The sequence below is a fragment of the Hetaerina americana genome, unplaced genomic scaffold (genome assembly GCF_022747635.1).
Source record: "Hetaerina americana unplaced genomic scaffold, ioHetAmer1.1.p SCAF_40, whole genome shotgun sequence".
NCBI lineage: Eukaryota > Metazoa > Arthropoda > Insecta > Odonata > Calopterygidae > Hetaerina > Hetaerina americana.
Window position 1 is genome coordinate 4,160,358 of NW_027286986.1, and position 19,132 is coordinate 4,179,489.

Sequence of the window (19,132 nt, forward strand, 5' to 3'; positions counted from 1 at the left end):
GCCAAATGAATATAGTTGTAAATATTTTTATTTAATGGACTTAAGGGCAATATTATAACACAGTACAGTCATAGAAGCATGTACCTTATTCAATAAATGTCAACATTTCTTAAAAGTGGTACACATTCAAAACTGACCCATATCATAGGTTCCATTGATTAAAATAATATTTTCTCACTAACAAATCTTTTTAGATTCAAGATATTTATGAGAGTAGATTTTGCTCCACCATATTTTGATTAAGTTTATCTATGGTTGCCTTACAATTGGTGAAATGCAACTTTGGTTGGCCATACCAGCAGCCATTTGCATTCCCTGGGAAAACAAAATCGATGGACAAGTAACTTGCCTCACCACATAAATATCACTATGACTAGACATGTCTTTCATGAACATTTAAGGCATCATATTACGACACCTACTTACAAAAAGGACACATTCTCCTAAAACTTGAACAACATTATGAGCTAAGTAAAACAGTAGTTTTAAACCGATAACAAATGTAACATTTCTCAGAAACCTTGCTCAACTCAACAAGAGAAACTAATTTCACGCGTGTTATTAATACCAGATAAGAGATTTGCATTACACAACGGGTGAGTTAATCTGATGGTCTACTTCATAGAGTCTGTGTGTGTGTGTACTTGTGTACAAAAAATAATATTGAACTACTGGACCCAAGTAGACATTAGCTGTGCAATGCATTTGTAATATAAAAAGGAATAAATTAAATAGTATATATATATATATAGTTCTCTATAGAAATACATTGTACATGGATGACCATGAGTACCTATTTTGAACAAAATTGTTTGATCACATCCCTCAAGACTATGGGCTATATTGTATTTTCTCTTAAATATGTCCAAGTGGGGCAGGTATCAGGGGAGTTACGTCAAAACAATCCTAGCACATGAGTAGGGCACCCTAATGCACATTTATAGATTTAGAAGAAAGAAGATCAAAAGTAAAAGCACTACCATATATGGTCTTATAGTCTTTGGTTCTTGAAAATAGGTCTCATCAGCTCATGCAGATTGGCAATAGGAGTCAAAACTGTCATCAGTTGTGTTAAACATAAGCTGACCTAAATGCTATAATGGTTTGGTCCATGTTTCATTTGGCCAAGTACTAAAAATGCTCTGGGTGTGAATTTGGTGCTGATAATTGTTAATGATGTAGGCTGTTGCCATAAAGAACTTCCATTTCACACAGAAATTTGGAAACAGTTGAAAGAGAAATACTCGTTCACGTAGAATACCATGTCTGTTAGGCTATGAGAGGCGCTTGGCAGACGGTCGCTGGAAAAATTGAATGGCAGCAGGGTTGGGCCCACCCCGCAGGCGCCGAGTTTCCTCTGCCTCAATCTCGACCTCTATTGCATCACTATGACTCCCATAGTCGCACACAGTCCCCGTGCCGCCCCTTTCCATCACACCCCCCTGGTCCTCCCCATCACTGCCCACCAGCAACACACTGTCTTCGGAGCTGCGTCGGTGGTGGTGCAGGCTGTGGTGATTGTGGTGCAGGTTGCACCGACCACCCAGGAGCGGGGGACTGAGGAGTGCAAAGGGGTTACTGCTGCTTCGGTCTGAAAGAGAGGAAAGGAGGCCCCTTGTACTATGATGGGAGAGGGCACGGCAAGCATAGGACGGGGGCATGGCATACATACCTTTCCCGCTGTCACTCACAGGCCTCCTGTGTGGTCTGGGAGTTATGTTAAGTCGTGCCGACACAGCATTCAGGCGGGTGCAGACGGAGGAAGTAGAAGACGTTTGGTGTAGGTGACTGTTTGAAGTTGGCTCCGAAAAAGTGGCCGTATTCGAGAATTCTGTGGGAAGGAAAGGAGCCGAGAGACTTGAGTGCTGGGTGTTGCCTGAAGCCAAACGATGGATAATAATAATTTTATTGGACATTAAACAAAATAGTTTTGCAATAGTCTTCGTCATAGAGATACATAGTTTAGAGATTATGGTTACATAAATACATATTTAGATACAACGGGTAAATATCAAATTTCTCAAAATACATTTGGTGAGACAAATGATTGTATGTCTATCATGGACCACACAATTTTTGAATCAAAAAACTCATTTACTGAGTAGAATGCTTTTTTAGTCAGCCAGTTCCGGATAACTTTCTTAAACTTGGGCACATTCACAACTTTAGCCTCAGAGGGCAATCTATTAAACAAACGAATTTTCAGAATATTGAAAGAATTGCTGTTCTTGGCTAATCTGCAATAGGGAATGTCTAGTGTATCACTGTTCCTTGTATTATGAGAATGGAAGTTAGACCTTTTCTCGAAAGAGCTAAGGTTTTCCTTAACATTACATAGGCATTTATAGATATACAGACTATGCAGAGTCATAATGCCCGAATTACAGAACAGAGGTTTACAATGTTCTCTTGGGGGTGAAAAGGAAATAATTCTGACTGCCTTTTTTTGCATCTTAAATAACATATTTGTGGAAGGTGAGTGGCCCCAAAGTACAATACCATAGTCAATGTGGCAATGAAATAAAGCATAGTATACCTGAATAAGGAACTCTTTTGGAATAATATATTTGAGTTTACGTAACATATACACAGCCTTTGACAATTTTCCAAGTGTGCCCAGTATGCGAGGCTCCCAAGTCAATTATTGTGTGTAAATCAGGATATTGTGTGTAAATCATTTATTTTATTTCGTTAGAGATGAATATCTGGAGGGCTCAGGTAATAACATAATATTGTTATTACTTTTTGAAGCAGTATTGGGAAATGATAACATCAGATTCCTTTGTTGTCTCAGGCATAACTTTATGGAATTTGCATAGCACATTGAAATGAAATAATTGACTTTGTAATTCTCCCACTTTATTTTAAAAATTGGTCAGAGATGGCGGGATAATTAATTCTCTTTTCTTCCCAGCTACATTGTAACCTTTTTTACCTACACCCTCCCTCTCTCTCTGGCCAACCCCCTTGATCAGAAGGTATGCATACCAAGTATGCTTCAATGAGGACCACCTCATGATGACGTTCGACGTCAAAATCTGGGTTGTGTTTTTTAAATAATGTGTGTGGAATTACAAAGTCAATTATTTCATCTCAATATTTATCTGATTCCTTGCCAAGGAGTTTTCTGGAAACTTAAAATTCAATTATTATTTCTATTAAAGAATTACTTACCACCTCTTTGATAAACCTTAATTTTAAAGGAGAAATTAAAATTTAATACCTTCACAAGGCCTTTGTGATGGCAGTATGGAATAACAGAACTTAATGTGCATGGTCCAATGAAATATGGGGTTTTAGGATTGCTATGACCTTTGAGAATTTTCAAGACATCCCTATAGTCTGCTCCGTTTATTGTTGTCCATGCTGACACAACATTCCCTGAATACTGCACAATTATGCGACAGCAGCCGTTCCACTTTGGTGTTGAAGCTTTCTACCATGCAGTGCTCGGCTGTTTGCTCTCGATATTAAAATCAAGGATTCAATTTTCATCTGCGGCGATAAACTTGAAATAAAACTCCTCATCTTCCTGTGGCTTCAACCGCAAACAAACGTTCATTTGAATGTTTGGCTTTTTGGGCGGGAACAGTCTCACGTAACCCTCAATGCCCAAACACATTCCATGCTCAATTTTTCCCACACGAGCATGTCCGTGGCAACCAATGAAATTGTCGATATTGCTCTTGGTGTTATTCATTGTGGAATGGTAGCGGCAGTGCTTGTGTTGACTTCTGTTTGAGTGGTCCACCTTGAATTGGTTCCCCTTTTTAAGCAATCTTCCAGCTGTGTCACAGGGGAGAACAGGCACTCCATTAACTCCTACAGTGGCATAGACTGAAGGTTTGTCTAGTCAGAAGCATGTTTTAACTTTTAAGGCTTGCCACTGATGCAGTACAGGAGGGAAATTGATGAAAATTATACCACATACTATGTACTACACATTTTAGTAAAATTTTTGCCCCAGAAATTATAAGAATCAATTTGATCGTATTCAATTCTAAAAATAAATAATGGTTTTCCATGGTCTGTCCCAAAAATAAGTGGACTATGTGTGAATCAGATAAAAAATTTATTGGAGGTTTAAGTACAAATTTTACTAAAATCTTCAAAATATCATCCTTATGCATTGACACACTGATGTCAGCACCTCTGCCAGTTGCGGTACACTTCCTGGGAGGTGATGACGGGAACCTCATCATGTCCCCAAAATGGTTGCCTTTCAAGCTCCTTTTTATTCTTGGGAACAAAAAGAAGTCTGGTGGTGCCACATTGAGGCTGTGGGGCGGCACTGCCCACCTTGTGCCAGGTCACAAGGAAGGTGGGTGTGGTGTTGTCTTGGTGCAGCTACCTAAGGTATCCTTCCTGCAGAAGTGAGGCACTCTTTTCCAAAGACTTCAACATAGGACTTACTCTTAACTGTATGTCCCTGAGGCACAAACTAGTTGGGAATAATGCCTTTTTGTATGGAAAAAGATGATATTATACTTATTTTTGGACAGACCCTATATGTAATAGACCTCATAGTTTCCCATTTTAAATTTCAGGAAGCAGCTGTTATTTAATGATTTAATTGAAATGAATGTGTTGGAGTAAAAAACAGCTATGTCAATTGTATTCATGGGATGAATCTAATTTTGATGGTCGGGTTTATGTAGTGATTCAAACTTGAGGATAATGTTCTTTTGTAGCAATGGTAGCTCATTGCGTTGTCCTCCCTTGTGAGGTCAGAGCCCTTCTGGACTGTCACTTATTCTGTAGAGTGGACATTTCTATTTATGAATGTGGACTTTAAAGACATCTTCAGGTTTTGGTTCTGATTCTGAGATATACCTAGGACTATAGGACTTCATAGTAGCTAACTCAGAGGTTGTCACTGCCTTTATTTTCTATACAATATGTGCTAATTCCCAATTTGAACCAACATTTTTTCACAACCTATTGCTGGATTTAAGGCTCAGCAAACATCTCAGAATGGGGATTCAACATCCACTTTCAAGTGGAATTTCAAAAAAGGTAAAGACTACATCATGTGAGGACTACAGAACAATAAGTTTGATATCCCCCGCAGCTAAAGTTGTTCTCAGGATCATCAACAAAATGATAAGAGTAGGGATTTTCTAGAAAGAAAAAGACGGAGCTAAATATTAAAATAGGAGGGCAAAAACTAGAGCAGGTAGAACAGTTTACATATCTCGGAAGTGTTTTGGACCAACACGGTCAAATTAGTAGGGACGTCAGGAGAAGAATTGCGCTAGGTAAAGAGGCCTTCACAAGGAGGAGGGAGTTGATGACAGGGGCGTTGAGTAAGGATATTAAGAAAAGACTCGTAAAAACTTTGATATGGAGCGTAGCTATGTACGGTGCGGAGACGTGGTCATTGAAGCAGGAGGATAGACGTAGATTGGAGGCTTTTGAAATGTGGGTGTGGAGAAGAATGGAGAAGGTGAAATGGACAGAGAAGAAAACAAATGAGGAAGTACTTGGTATGGTGGCCGAAGAAAGGGGTTTGTTGGGAGAAATCCTATGGAGGCAGGAAAAGTGGATGAAGGGGGTGTTGACCGGCAGTGGGATGTTGAAGACTGTGGTAGAGGGGAGAATGTTAGGCAAACGAGGAAAGGGAAGGAGCAGGATAGGGATGTTGGATGGGATGAAGGGAGGAAGTACTCAGTGATGAAGAGGGACCTGATGTGGAGTAGGATGCTTGATTTTGTTTTGTTAGGAGTCACAAAATATGTATTTGGCTGTTGTGCACATCCAAAACCTACCTTAAGAGGTAGATTACCTCATAGTAATAATACATAAAATTCAGAGTAACCTTTTATCATAACTTTATGAAAGAATGGCGTTGTTGACCTGCAACTGAACTTGGAGAAGACTATAGTCAAGAGTACTCTTTACTTGAGTTTAGAATTATAACTTTGGATGAGGTATTTTGTCAACAACGTAGGGTGATAAAGGATGACGCTCCATCAATCAGCTTCTTAATCTCACTTCAATGATTCCCAGAGTCGTAGAAACTTTAATTACATGAATTGAAAAAAAACAAGGGCGCATTAACTTTGAGTATGCATGAATTATGACTTTATCAGTTGCTCTGTAATTATATGGTATCTTAATAACCATATGATGAGTTCCATGAGTAAAATATCTTTTCAACTGATAAAATATTCCAAATCTCATTTGTGTCCATTGATTATTTCAAAGACAGACCTTCGTGAGTGAGGACATAGGTTGTTAAATATGCCTTTGAAATTGAATTATTATGAGGGTAAACATAACAGTTTCAGGTTTAACTTTGCGGAATTCCTTCATGATGAGTATAAAAATGAAACTTTGCTGCACCTGTACTCACCCAACTTAAACCCCACCCACTTACTCCCCCCCCCCCCTACCTTCCTCCCCTCTTGGAGCCGGGCTGTATAAGTTGAAAAATTTTTTATGTATGTCACCTGATGCACAGCATGGAAACCACGGCCGTGTGAAGTATTAAATCTGTATGTGGAAGGGCAAAGTTTCTTTTTTACCCTTGGTATGAGGGTAGTCAAAAAGGTTCTTGAAATCACCACCATATGTCAGTGTTAGCACAACAGGTTTCCCACGTAGTAATGGGTAATCCTTCATGAGTGAACATATTACACTTCAGTCCTCTTTGAAGATATCTGTGGTGATGATGCCTCTCAATGGTTGTTCCTGTCAGGTGATTTGTGAAGATGGAAAATATTGAGATTCGAGCAGTGATTAAATATTTCATAGGAAAGGTAATTCGTGATGCAAAGGAAATTCATACTGTCTTTCAGAACACTCTGCTTCTTCATATTCAACTGTTTCTAAGTGGAAAAATGAGTATACGTTTGGTCAGGACACCTTAGACGATGATCCTCGTAGTGGTCGGCCAAAATGTACCGCTACCCCAAACGTTATTGCAAAAGTGCATAAAATGGTAATGGAGGATTGCCAAATGAAAGTATGAGAAATCGCTGAAGCGGTTGGGATAACATCTGAATGGCCATATCACATTTTAACAGTGGAATTGGATGTGAGAACATTTTCTGCCAGATGGGTGCCACGACTCTTGACCACAAACGCATCAGAATGGAATTTCCGAACAATGTTTCATCCATTTTAAGAGCAAACAACGAGAGTTTCTGTGCTCTTTTGTGACCACGGATGAAACTTGGGTTCACTACCATATCCAAGAGACATAACAGCAGCCAAAGCAATGAAAACAGGTTGATTCACCACCACCAAAGAAAGCAAAGGCAATACATTCGGCCGGAAAGGTGATGGCTTTAGTTTTCAAGGATGCCAAAGAGATCCCAGGGATAGATTATTGGCCAAACAATTACTGGACCAACTGGAGTAAAAGATACACAAAAAGAGGCTAGGTTTGGTAAGTAAGAGAGTCATCTTTCATCAAAACATGCACACCTATACACAAGTGTTATTGCCGTGGCAAAAATATGTGAAATAAGATACAAATTGTTGCCACATCTGGCTCCATCAGATGTCCATCTCTTCCCTAAGCTCAAATTAGTCCTCGGTGGATGGAAATCCTCTTCAAACAAAGAAGCAACAGACAAAGTAGACAGGTATTTTGCAGGCCTGAAGGAATCAAATTTTTGAGATGTGATTGAGACATAGGAACATCACTAGACCAACACCATTAGTGTACAGGAAGAATACTTTGAAAAATAAAAATGTTTCACTGAGGTAAGTGATTTATTTCTATTGTACTCCGAGAACTTTTCTAATTACCCTTGAACAATGATCAAGTATAACACTTAACAGTCATGCAGTCATATACTTGCATTGACCTTAATATTTTCTAGCACGTATATTCATCATACAGCCTATTGTGTACACGGATATACAAGTACGCAATATTGGCGTTTTAAGGTCTAAGGTATGCGCTGAATGGATGCAGGCCGAACAACAATGCATTTCTTTGCCTTGCATAACAAAATACAACTTGACATTCAACGTTACGATAAACCTTTCTTAAAATACACATACTTCCTTCATCCCGTCCAACATCCCTGACCTATTCCTGCCCCTTCCTCATTCACCCAACATTCTCCCCTCATTTACAGTCTTCAACATCTCATTATTGCCAATCAATATGCTCTGAAACCACTTTTCCTGCCTCCCTTTAGATTTCTCCCATCAATCCCCTCTCCACCGCCGACATACCAAGTACTTCCTCATTTGTTTTCTTCTCTGTCCATTTCACCTTCTCCATCCTTCTCCACACCCAACTTTCAAAAGCCTTAAATCTATGCCTACCATCCTGCTTCAATGACCACGCTTCCCCACTGTACATAACTGCCCTCCACGTCGAAGTTTTAACGAGCCTTTTCTAAACATCCTTACTCAATGTCCCTGTCATCAACTCTCTCCTCCGAGGGAAAGCTTCTTTGCCTAATGCAATTCTTCTCCTTGTGTCCCTACTACTTTGATCATTTTGGAGCAAAACACTTCTGAGACAGGTAAGCCGTTCCATCTGCTATAGTTTACAAACTTCTACTATAATATTTAATTCAGTTTTCGTCTTTCTGGAAAATGAATACTCTTTGTCTTGTTTACATCCCATACGTCCGGCACTAACTTTCGATGGCATGCAACCCATTGGGTGTCTGATAAACTAATGCTTGATTATCCACAAAGCTAACTGATTTTATGAGTTATTTCTCTCATCGATGCCCTCCATAAATAAGAGGCATGCCCTCCATAAATAAGAGACATACCCTCCATAAATGAGAGACATGCTGAAGAGCAGGGGTGATGATGGACACCCATCTTCACCCCTCTCTCCATCTGCCACTCACACCTGAGCAGTCTGAGACATGTACAGGTTGAGGATTAGTCATCTATTCCTCCTATCTACTCCTATTTTCTGCAATACACTCATTAGTTTTTCCCAATTCACTCTATCAAATGCCTTATTGAAATCTACAAAACAGGCAAAATATGTCCTGATTGTATTCTACATTCCTCTTGATTAGTAGCTAGTATTCTCTTTCTGTCTTAGCTGGTCAGCCTGATATCTTTACCATATAGTTCCTCCATGCATTCCTTTTCTCTCTTTTGAATCTTCCAATGCTCAATTAATGTTTTTCCTGACTTATCTTTGATTGATTGCATGGATTTTCTTTCCCTTCTTACTTCCTGAAAGTGTTTTAACCTTCCTCTGCAGTGCATGATTTTTCCCCTTCCTTTGTAAACTTACCATTGCACATTTTTCCAAACCCTTGAAGTAGTTCTGTGGCAATCTTATATAGCCCCTCGTTTGGAATCCTTGACTCCAAATCTCCCTTAATACCCTTTCTATTTCACCGTCAAGTATGGCTGGACCTAAGCTATCTTCATCTATGTCGTATTCTCTTTCTCTGTCTACTCTTGCAAGATTGAATTTATCACGAGTAGGAATTCAGGTGGATATTCTTCATTGCTTACAATCACACACCATCAATGCACTCACCTTTATCGTTAGAAGGGCTCTTTGAATGCCGTGGCGATATCTGTCTCGATGGAGAACGACCACCAAACATTGGGTTTCGGTCCTGTTGAAACAGAAAAGAAAATATGTGATCAATTGGTTGGGTACTGAATGATTCCTGAATGGAATCTGATGATGATTTTTGACAATGGCCAAACATACAGCATATGCACACAGAGAAAATTATGCAATTGCTGAGAGTGAACTTTTGAAGGCAGCACCGCACTCTTGACTAATCTTAAGCTGGACTATTGCTGGACACAGTACCTGATTGAAGCTAATTGTAATGTGCCAAGGCCGTCACTTTTTTCAGAAGATTAAGATGGGCATATGAAAATCCTGATTCAGAGGCAACACATTCCGTTTCACCCCCTTATTTTCCGAGGTCTGATGTACAAATCAGACTACCTGTGGTCAAACACCATTATAAGAACGGAGAAATGCAAATTGATTGTATTTATGGCCTCCCTTTTCTTTTGATTGATTTTTAATGGTTCCTCAAAGACTTGTTTGAGACATGTATGGGACACGTTGCATCTTAGCTTTATCAGGAATCCAGAATTAAAAGGATACTGTGACGTCAATATTTCTAGTTAGATCCCAAAAATTCTAAAACAAAGGTCAAGGTTGAAAGTGCAGGCCCTGTGACATATTTGGAAAGGCATGGTGCTGACAATTTAATGACCACATCAATACCTCAATATGAAATTCATGAGTAAAAGTGGATGGCAGAGCACACTCACAGGGCTGAAGTCGTCTTCATCAAGAACCGGCGATGGAAACCGGAAAACCTTGAAATTTGGTGATTTTGGCCAAGAGGTTGGTGGTGGGCTGCGTATGAGGTGCTCGTGTATTTCAGGGAGTGTTAGTGGGTCTTCCTCATCCAGGCCACCACCGCTGCCGGAGAGGCCATCCTGGAGGACAAAAGCAACCATCACGCACACACACGCACCAAATGCACCCAGATCCCCCCTTCCCGAGGGGCAAAGTCTGAATTGCCCAATTCCAGTCATTTTGGGGACTTCCTCTCTTAATACTCTCCCCCTTCGATGATACCTCTTTTATATATGCGCGTTTGGATTTACTTTATAGTTCTGTTGGTCTGGCATGTGATGTAGAACATAGTCATAAAGGAATACAGAAAATAAAATTGGAACATTTCATAAAAATACTCACTTTAGTGAAATCTCTCAGTTGAACCCAATTAAATTTAGAAATAGTTAAACGTTTCAGGCTAAACTTTTTTGGGATTGTTCCATGATGAATAATATCAAAATAAAAACTTTGCAAGTCCAAATGAAAAATAAACGTTAATGCCATCCAGGTTTCACTGCGGTGCAGCATCATCGGGCAAAGAAGTTACATTTATTCCTGGGCGTCTGCACATGTATTGTAATACAACCACTACCCCCAATCAAAACACAAAAAATATACTTGGTTACACAAAAAATTGCTCTGTGAAGCTTCTACATCAAAACATTCAATTCATAGCAAAAAAAGCTGGAAATTGAGATCCTATTAAAGGAAGAGAGGCTGGATTTTCTTTGTAAAGCAGAGCATGGCCTAAAAGATATTGAAATGAAAAGTCTAAAGCTCAGGAATTATGCAATCATTTACGTAGGGAAAAAAACAAAGGTGGTGGTGTTGCATTTTTCGTCAAAACTTGTTTTGAATCAGTAACAAGAGCCTATAAAAACTTTAAAAATAGAATTGGCAAAGAAAAAGGATTTGAAATAACCATTAAAAAATGGCCCAAGAAAAATGAAACTTATTTTTTTATTGGTCTGTACAGATCTCCAAGTGCACCAGTCGATGACTTCCTCAAAAAAATGGATAAAATACTTGAGAAAGTGGTCAGTAAAAATAATAAAATTATTGTGGGGTTGCTGGAAATTATATGAGCGCGGCCGGTGCTAGGAAATACTAATAAATCACATTTAAAGCGTTTGAATGAACAGCAGATTCATTCTGAGTGCTGTGGATAACAGACCAAGGTCAACGCGGTAAGATATATTGCCATGGGTGTAACGTGCACAAGAGGGATGAACGGCTGGGGTTGAGAAGTGACTGGTCCCTCGTGGGTCGTGCCTAGGGTGACACCTTGCGGCACAATCCTGAATCGCACAAACAAATGAACTGCCACAAATTTCTATACATGTTAATGCACCTGCAAATGTAATTGAATCTTAACGAAGCCCATATAATTATGCATTGTCCTATGGCAAATAAATCTATCGATCTCTTGGCTGTGGGGGTGGGTTAGTGATTGGGATAGGGATGGGTTGGGTGTAAAGGGAGGGGTATAACACCGTCCTTGACAGCATTGTTGATTGCATTGTCTGAGACAATGTAAGGGGTGGGAAGAGGGAAAGGTAGAGTGGTGCATTGTGGGGGATGGACTCCTACAATCTGAGATCCATGCATCCCACCATCCCGAGGAGAGGGGGGTGAGAGGAAAACACAGCGTCATTCACTAATGGATTATCTTCCCCTCCTCATCTTTTAAGGATCTCCCACTGATCAAGGATGTCTATCTAATCTGGCCCCTTTGCTTTCAAAATGAAGAATCAGAGGAGTACAATCACTGACGTGTTGATTTTCCAGGAGCTGTCTGGTGAACAGAGGAGGTGAATCATTCCTCTTTGAAGCAATAATTACGTTCCCCTCATCCTTTCTTTGAACTTTCTCCCAGTTTGCCTGATATACATGGCAGGGCAGTCCCTACGCAGCAATTTGTAGAAACCACTTTTGTCACCTTTTTCAACTTATCTTTGGAAAAGCATAAAGATGTTCTGTAATTTGTGTTTATTGTGAAATTCAATCCTGAATTGTGAGAAATGTCTTCTAAACTTCAGGAAAATGCCATCCAGGTATGGTAATTTTCTCCATTTTACTTTTTGGTCCTTATAAACTGCCGTAGATTTGTCTGGTGGCTTCCCTCTTCAATTTTTTGCTATACTATGAGATTTCTGAAAAACAGTGTGCCCTGAGAGTTTCTCTCACCACATTCACCAGCAACTTTCTCCTCCACCCCTCTTTCTCACTACTCAAACCCCATTCACTCTCTCCCATCTACTTCAGAGTGATTTCACTCACATCCTTTCCTGCTCTCTCAACACGACCACCTATTACTATATCCTATTTTTCACACACAAATATCACTTGGCAGCCCATGCCCATTACATTTATTGGAATTCAGGCTTGAATGTCCTGGCACCATTCCCTGTCCTGGTTCAATCACAAAGCAAAGCATTTTATACATTCAAAGACAATATTTTGAATGGAATTTAATGTGCTGGTTTCATTATTTGGGATTGTTGTAACACTAGCCAGAGATAACTAAAAGAACAGAGGAGAGGAAAAGAATAATGGAGGCCCAACCTGTGACATCAGAGTTGTTGCATCCGACTCCGATTCATCAGCACAATCAGCGAGGCTCTCCCTACTCGCCAACACCTGCAGATTGAATTTGAACATGCAATGAGAACACTCTCGTGAAAGCAGTTATAAAATAACAAAATGAAAACGAACCAGATGCACTGCTTCAAAATGCTTCACATCGAGATTTTCCCAATGTTTCCACTGGAAGATTAGTAAGTCCAGGTGATAGCGGAAGAAATATTGACAGCAGTTACTGATGGTTCAGGTAACTTGCTTCATTAGAGATTGGTACTTAATCTGGTGGTAATTATATTCTTAAAAAGTGAACGACAGGGAGGAATCCTGCATAAGTTTCCTCTAAAGAGGAAAAGTGCCAGCGGTTCCTGAGCAGCCCTCCAAGTGATATTGAAGGGTCTCACTTTTAAATCTCCTTTTGCCGCAATTGTAATCCTGCGCATTGGATGCCAACACTGGCCAGTAGACCAATGTTCGATTTGTTGCCGATGCATTCAAATGAATGCCCTGTTTTAGTGTGGTAGGAACAAAAACATCTTTTGCCCGACACTTCTATAATTGACATAAGGATAGTCAAGAACTCAGAATGACCTTCAAGGTGATGTAATAGTTCTTTAAGTAGCATGTTAACATTTAAAAATTTCCATAATCAGCCAGTAAATTAATTATGATTTTTTTGTACGATAAATTATGCTTTCACATCATCTCAATATTAAATTTTAGTGTGTTATTGATGGAGAGCAAAACAAAGTTCAATGGAAGCCATGTTCATTGTATATAACCGTTTTTTGGGTGGAATCCATCTGGGCTCTTCCACTGTTGAGTTGAAGACTAATTTGTAATTTACAAATGGGCATATAAATATATTACCTGTAAGAAAGGATTATCTTGACGAGATAAACGCAATGCTTCCATATCTTGATCAATATCCCTCGTTCTTCCAGGAGTTAGAGTCAATGCCGATGGAGCTGATGACCCTCCAATACTCAGCAAGCAAGGTTGGACTAAGATATCCACGTCAACAGCTTGGACAGACAGAGTTGAGGGGACCCTTCCGCTAACGGGTCCAACGCCACTCATGCTTCTAGCCTTCGCCCCCCTTAAGCTACAAAATCCTCTCAAATTGGAGGATGTTAGACTTGACTGGGCTGTAATGAATATGTCGCTTATATTTAGTAGTCATCCAAAGAGTATGAAATAAAATAATGATGAATTCATTTGAGGAGAAATTTAAAGTTAATTTTAAAATATAAGAAAAAATACATTTTCAGTTAATACCTTCATAGGTAAAATTATGGTCCATTTCTCTGAAGGCACTGTCCTCAAAATTCACTCTATTTCCAGCACTTGAAACTTCAGGATCAGATTTTCTTTTGAATATTTTATTGAAGAACATAAAAGACTTTTTCTTAAAATGAGAGTTCTGATGCTCAGTCTGTGAAATATGAAGCATTATGACCTTAAAAATAAAATAATTTTAAAGAGAATATTTCTCCATAGAACAAATATACATAATATTTGAAAACAAGCCAACCATTTCAAGTTTTAAAATCCTCTAGTTCTTACATGCTGTTAGTGTATTGCTTCCTTTCCTGATTACATAATTGATGCTCGCAGGAAGTGACAAGGATAATCAAAGGATTTGACATTAAACAAGAAATTATTTCTTAAATTACATTCCTTGTCTGACATACTATAAAAAAATATATGTTTTTGTACGATGATAAAAAAAGGCTTCATCGCGAAGGAGGCTACTAATTAATTGGAAAAATAATCTTAATACAACCTCATTGGTACTTGAAGGCAAAGAGAGAACTAACTGCGATTAGAATTAGAAACAAACATTTCCTGTCTGTCATGGTTGCCTACTTGCAGGGGGGATTGTTTTGCTATCGTTTCCAACGTCTTGTCTAGATGACTCTCAAATCGACGCTGACCATCGCAGCCGTGTGGCACTTGGAGAGCAAAACGTACCACGGTCAAGTAACTAGCGCCAACATTAAAATACACTTTTTCTAGTTTTTATGAGCAATAATGAAAAAATATATAGTATGTTTAGTTAGTTGTGCAATATATAATTGAGTAAATAGTTAATTATATTGCGTAAATATACGTAATAATTGTAATCGCAGAACTCAGAAGTATCTCTTTTTTTTGATTGACCAATAAGGGCCGAGTTGTAATGGACCAATGAGTGTTCGAATCCACATTTTGATGTGGATTCGAACCCGTTCCCCCCCCGTGCCGTAAACTATCTTCTTGGTATTTAGGTGATTATTTTCGTAGTGTTTTTATCTTTTTTTCGGAAACTTGGTGCCAAGTAGTTAGGCGAACGTTTCTTTGTTCATATTTTGGCGTTGTCATTCATACCGCTTATGAAGCAAAATATCTCGAAACCACTTACAAATAATTCGGTAGGTATCTGGTCACCTGTGACGTAGAGTATTAATGTATGTATAAGTAAACACAATGCTATGGCTCGCGGCTCAATTTTTTCAGCTGAACAATTATTTTACTGAATTGAAACTGCTAGGGATACATTGTCTCTTCGGTGATTCGAAGTCACGAGTGACAAAGTCGAAGAATAGGTTTCTACTGATTAGTCCCGCGGGAAGCAAGAGTGACCGCAATTAGTCGAGAAGACACAAGCAGGTTCTGTACCGGTTCCTTTAAAGATAAATATTTATCTCCCCAGTCCCTATACGTTCTTGTTTTTACCCATTCTCTGCGAGCTGGGTGATACAGTTAACTTAGCATGGTAACAAACTTCCAGCATTTACAAATAATCTACCTGAATGTCTCCTACGAACTGAACCTGTTATATTTACAGATGACACAAACATTACAGTAAGAGGTAACAGCTGTCAACTATCACAGCACAGAGTTATTCGTAACAAAGATAATCAAGTACAATGGTCAAATTAAATTAATTCTTGATGCTGATTAGACGATCTTTTTCCTTTATTCAAATATTAGGTAAGAGGATTTTATTGCATTTCATATGTACTTTGATAGTGCTAGTTTCTTTACTGTGCCTTTCTCTTAAAATGTATATTCCAACGGATTCATGAGACTTCCACCTACTTGCTAGGGTAAGAGGTGGTAATCTGGAAAATAGCTGTTAGTTCCTAGTGAACTACACGTGATCGCGGCGATCGTCCGCGCCATTCTTTTGACAGTCGTCTGCTAGGCTGCGAGCGATATTAAACATATTGAGTGTCCGGGCACTGAACAAGTGAGTTTGTAACCCTTTCCGTCCGAGAGTAAACACTATACAAGTTTCGGTGCGCTGAAAATCAATTGCAATTTAAATAAAAGTTGCTACAGCGCAAATATTTGGCGAAAAAATTAATGGGAATGTTTCCGTAATTCCTAATGCTTCGCAGTTGGATGACGGAGATCAGGGGCCTTTGCAAGTGTAGAACAAGCTGCTGTAATGGACCAGAAGGTTCTCCAAGAATCAGGAAAATACGTAAACCAAAGGGATAATTCAGAAGATAACAATGGAAAGGTATATAATTCCATCTACGAGAATTATGACAATTGAAGATAAGTCTTAAAACTGTGGGTAACTGTGTGTTACACATTTCTAGAAAGAAGAAAGTGAGCTTACTGGCAGTAAATCTCCTTCCATCGGAATGCATCTGTACCCAATTAAATCTACTGCAGTGGTAAAATATTCTGCATCTCAGTCACCGGCTCATTTTGCGAAGTTGCAGTGTAACACTGACCTGAACATGCCTCCTTCAAATTGGCTCAGCAGTGCGGCAGAACCTTATGGTCTCCACTATTTTCCGTCACATTCAACTGGATTTTCAAGGTTAGTGCGGTACAATCCTTTTTCCTATAGATCTGGACTCTTGGCTGCCGTCAGTTTCTTTCATAAACAATAGCCCAGTTTCCCTCGAAATGTATTATTCAAAATGGTTAGAATTAATCCTGTCGTATTTTGAGTTATCATGCACAATTCTGTCATTTTTTTAGTCACAATGAACATCCGCGTAATGTCTTCATTCCTTTTCAAAGCTGTGCCGTTATCCAAAATACCCACTTAAGCTAAAAATGACCAAAGCATAGGTGCACACAGGTTGAAGGTAATAGCCATCGTCATCATCATAGGTCATCAACCGTGGTTGGCAGGTTCATGGAGACCTCTTATCCACTAAGTTTTCCCTTCCTGCGCCCTCTTTATTCCTTCACACTCTTCTCCCTCTCAACCCTCCTCCACATTGTCCGTCTCTTTGACCTTCCTTTAGCCTGGCCCTTCCAGCACCGCCTTCAAGAGCCCTTTGTAGCATGTGCCCAAGTCAATTTCTCTTATTTTTTCCGACTATTTCCACCAATCCTCTTTCCCTCAGCATTTCCGATCTCTCCAGTTCACACACTCAGAATACTGCCCTCATATCAAGTTCCTCCAGCCTTTCCCGGGTCCTGTTTAATGCAGTCAATGTTTCACTGCCATGCATGCAACACAACACTCCATGCAAAACATTTGGCCATTCTCTTTCTCAGCCTAGTATCCATTTTCATGCATATTGCTTTCCGTTTCCTGCTGAAAGTCTCCTTGGCCCTCATTATCATGACTTCTAATTCCTTTTCACTCCTCGAGCTTTTCCTTACCTTCCATACCCAGGTGTTTGTACCTCTCATACCTACCACCAACATTCATAACTCTGGTCGTGCTCCTCTTTCATGCCATTAAAATGCTCAGCATCCATTTAATTGTCGTTGGATTCGAAAAAGTAAATTTACTGATGTGATTTAACCGTAGCAAAAAGTCCCATTTCACTTAATAAAATATCATTTCGAACCTAATTGAAAATTTTGAGTCTTTGTGGTTTCTAGTTCGGGAAAAATATATGGCTTCCCTTGAGTAAAGAGCGTGACACAATTATGGTGAGAAGGGAGTATATAAAATTTGAGGTGGTTCAGGGTTGTCAATTGTTTGTGAACTAAGAACCATGTCACTTGCAATTTGATTTCTTAAACTGTGATAAGATGTTGGACTTAATGAACTCCACCAACACCTATCAAACCAACCTTCGGATCGAAAACTTTGTTTGTGGTTTGATATAATTGGAATTGTAAATTTTGATGAATTTTAAAGTACTTGCTGTGTGGATTTTGAGGGAGTATTCAAACTAGTAAGCTGGGACAATTATAGCTCTATTGTAGAAGATAGGAATAGGCGACTTATTTGAAACCTGTACCCATCTCAGACCAGTGGTAGGTGGTATTAGGAAGAGGGGTGAAGCAGGGTTGTCCATTATCACCTGTGCTTTACAATGTATGCAAGAAGGAAATGGTGAGAGGCACACGGGAAGGTTTGGAGAAAGGAATGAAAGTAGGTGACGAACTGATCAAGTCTGTAAGGTCTACCAAGTGCCAAGCATTAATTAGGTAGGGAAGGAATTGTTTTCGCTGCCGAGCAAATTGCAGAGTAATTGTGATAGGTCTGGGATAAGAATCAATTATAGTTAAACAAAGGCAATGTGTTTATTCAAAAATATGAAGCCAATGATGAACATAAAAGTTGTGGGAACTAAATACAAGTATTTAGGTAGGTTGCACAGTTTGGAATTGTTTATGAAGTTGGGCAGAGTAGCGTGGACATTAAAGGAAGCATTGCATTAGGTAAAGAAGCTTTTGCCAAAAGGAGGGAGTTGATGACACGAGCCTCGATTGATGAGGTGGAAATAAGACAAGTAAAAACTTAAATGTGGAGCACATTTGTGAATAGCTCAGAAACTTGGTCTTTGTGGCAAGTTGATTAGCATAAGCTTGAAGATTTTCAGATATGTGTGTGGAGAAGGATGGAAGAAGCTGGTTCAATGAAAGGAAAACAAGTGAAGAGGTACAAGGCATGGTGAGGGAGGAAAGGGATTGTCGGGAGAAATGAATAAGGGGAGGGAAGTGATGGTGGATATGCACAGAGAAGCATGTTGTGTGTCAATGAAATGTCAAAGGCCGTGGTGGAGGGGGCAGGTATGTTGGTTGAAATGAAGGCAGATAGTGGAAGTATGCGATTATTTTGAAGGTGACCAGGGTGAACCATCGGTAGCGGGCTCGACTCTCATGCCGAGGATCGCAGGTGCAAGACCATAACACAGAGAATATTTTTCTGGCTATTTTTCCGGAAAATATTAACCAGCGGTTGACAACTTTTTCACGAAACACAAAAAGAAAAAAATGACCCCACTCTTGAGAGGAAGCAGCTCTCAGTAGAAGGCATTGATG

At 39.4% G+C, this 19,132-nt stretch overlaps 2 protein-coding genes across 5 annotated transcripts in view; one reads left to right on the top strand and one right to left on the bottom strand.

Annotated features, from left to right (window-relative positions):
* Positions 1-18: 18 nt before the first annotated feature.
* Positions 19-14,760, bottom strand: LOC139692731 (uncharacterized). Of its 4 annotated transcripts, none has more exons than XM_071590970.1 (8): positions 14,430-14,760; positions 14,174-14,354; positions 13,766-14,043; positions 12,881-12,955; positions 10,243-10,413; positions 9,482-9,563; positions 1,673-1,831; positions 19-1,591 (listed from the first exon to the last, which is right to left on the bottom strand). In XM_071590970.1, exons 1-8 carry the CDS (start codon positions 14,430-14,432, stop codon positions 1,275-1,277), a joined length of 1,266 nt encoding a protein of 421 aa, XP_071447071.1. In that variant the 5' UTR covers positions 14,433-14,760; the 3' UTR covers positions 19-1,274. The 4 variants fall into 4 exon arrangements, with proteins under 4 accessions (XP_071447071.1, XP_071447072.1, XP_071447073.1 ...); XM_071590971.1 differs by having other exon boundaries at positions 20-1,591; positions 14,462-14,760; XM_071590972.1 differs by having other exon boundaries at positions 20-1,591; positions 14,174-14,330.
* A 1,370-nt stretch (positions 14,761-16,130) lies between these two features.
* Positions 16,131-19,132, top strand: part of LOC139692746 (erythroid differentiation-related factor 1) — a 53,474-nt gene continuing 50,472 nt past the window's right edge. Inside the window, exons 1-2 of the mRNA XM_071590993.1 lie at positions 16,131-16,406; positions 16,489-16,715. Of these exons, the coding sequence (XP_071447094.1) occupies positions 16,332-16,406; positions 16,489-16,715 (302 nt within the window). The 5' untranslated portion in view covers positions 16,131-16,331. The remainder of the gene's footprint in view (positions 16,407-16,488; positions 16,716-19,132) is intronic.

Bases quoted from the DNA above. Each gene is read 5' to 3' on its own strand.
- LOC139692731 (XM_071590970.1), bottom strand. The intron at 14,044-14,173 runs GTATTAACTGAA...TATTCATTACAG, and splicing joins CCATAATTTTACCTATGAAG to CCCAGTCAAGTCTAACATCC. The intron at 9,564-10,242 runs GTGAGTGTGCTC...CTGTTTCAACAG, and splicing joins ATGAAGACGACTTCAGCCCT to GACCGAAACCCAATGTTTGG.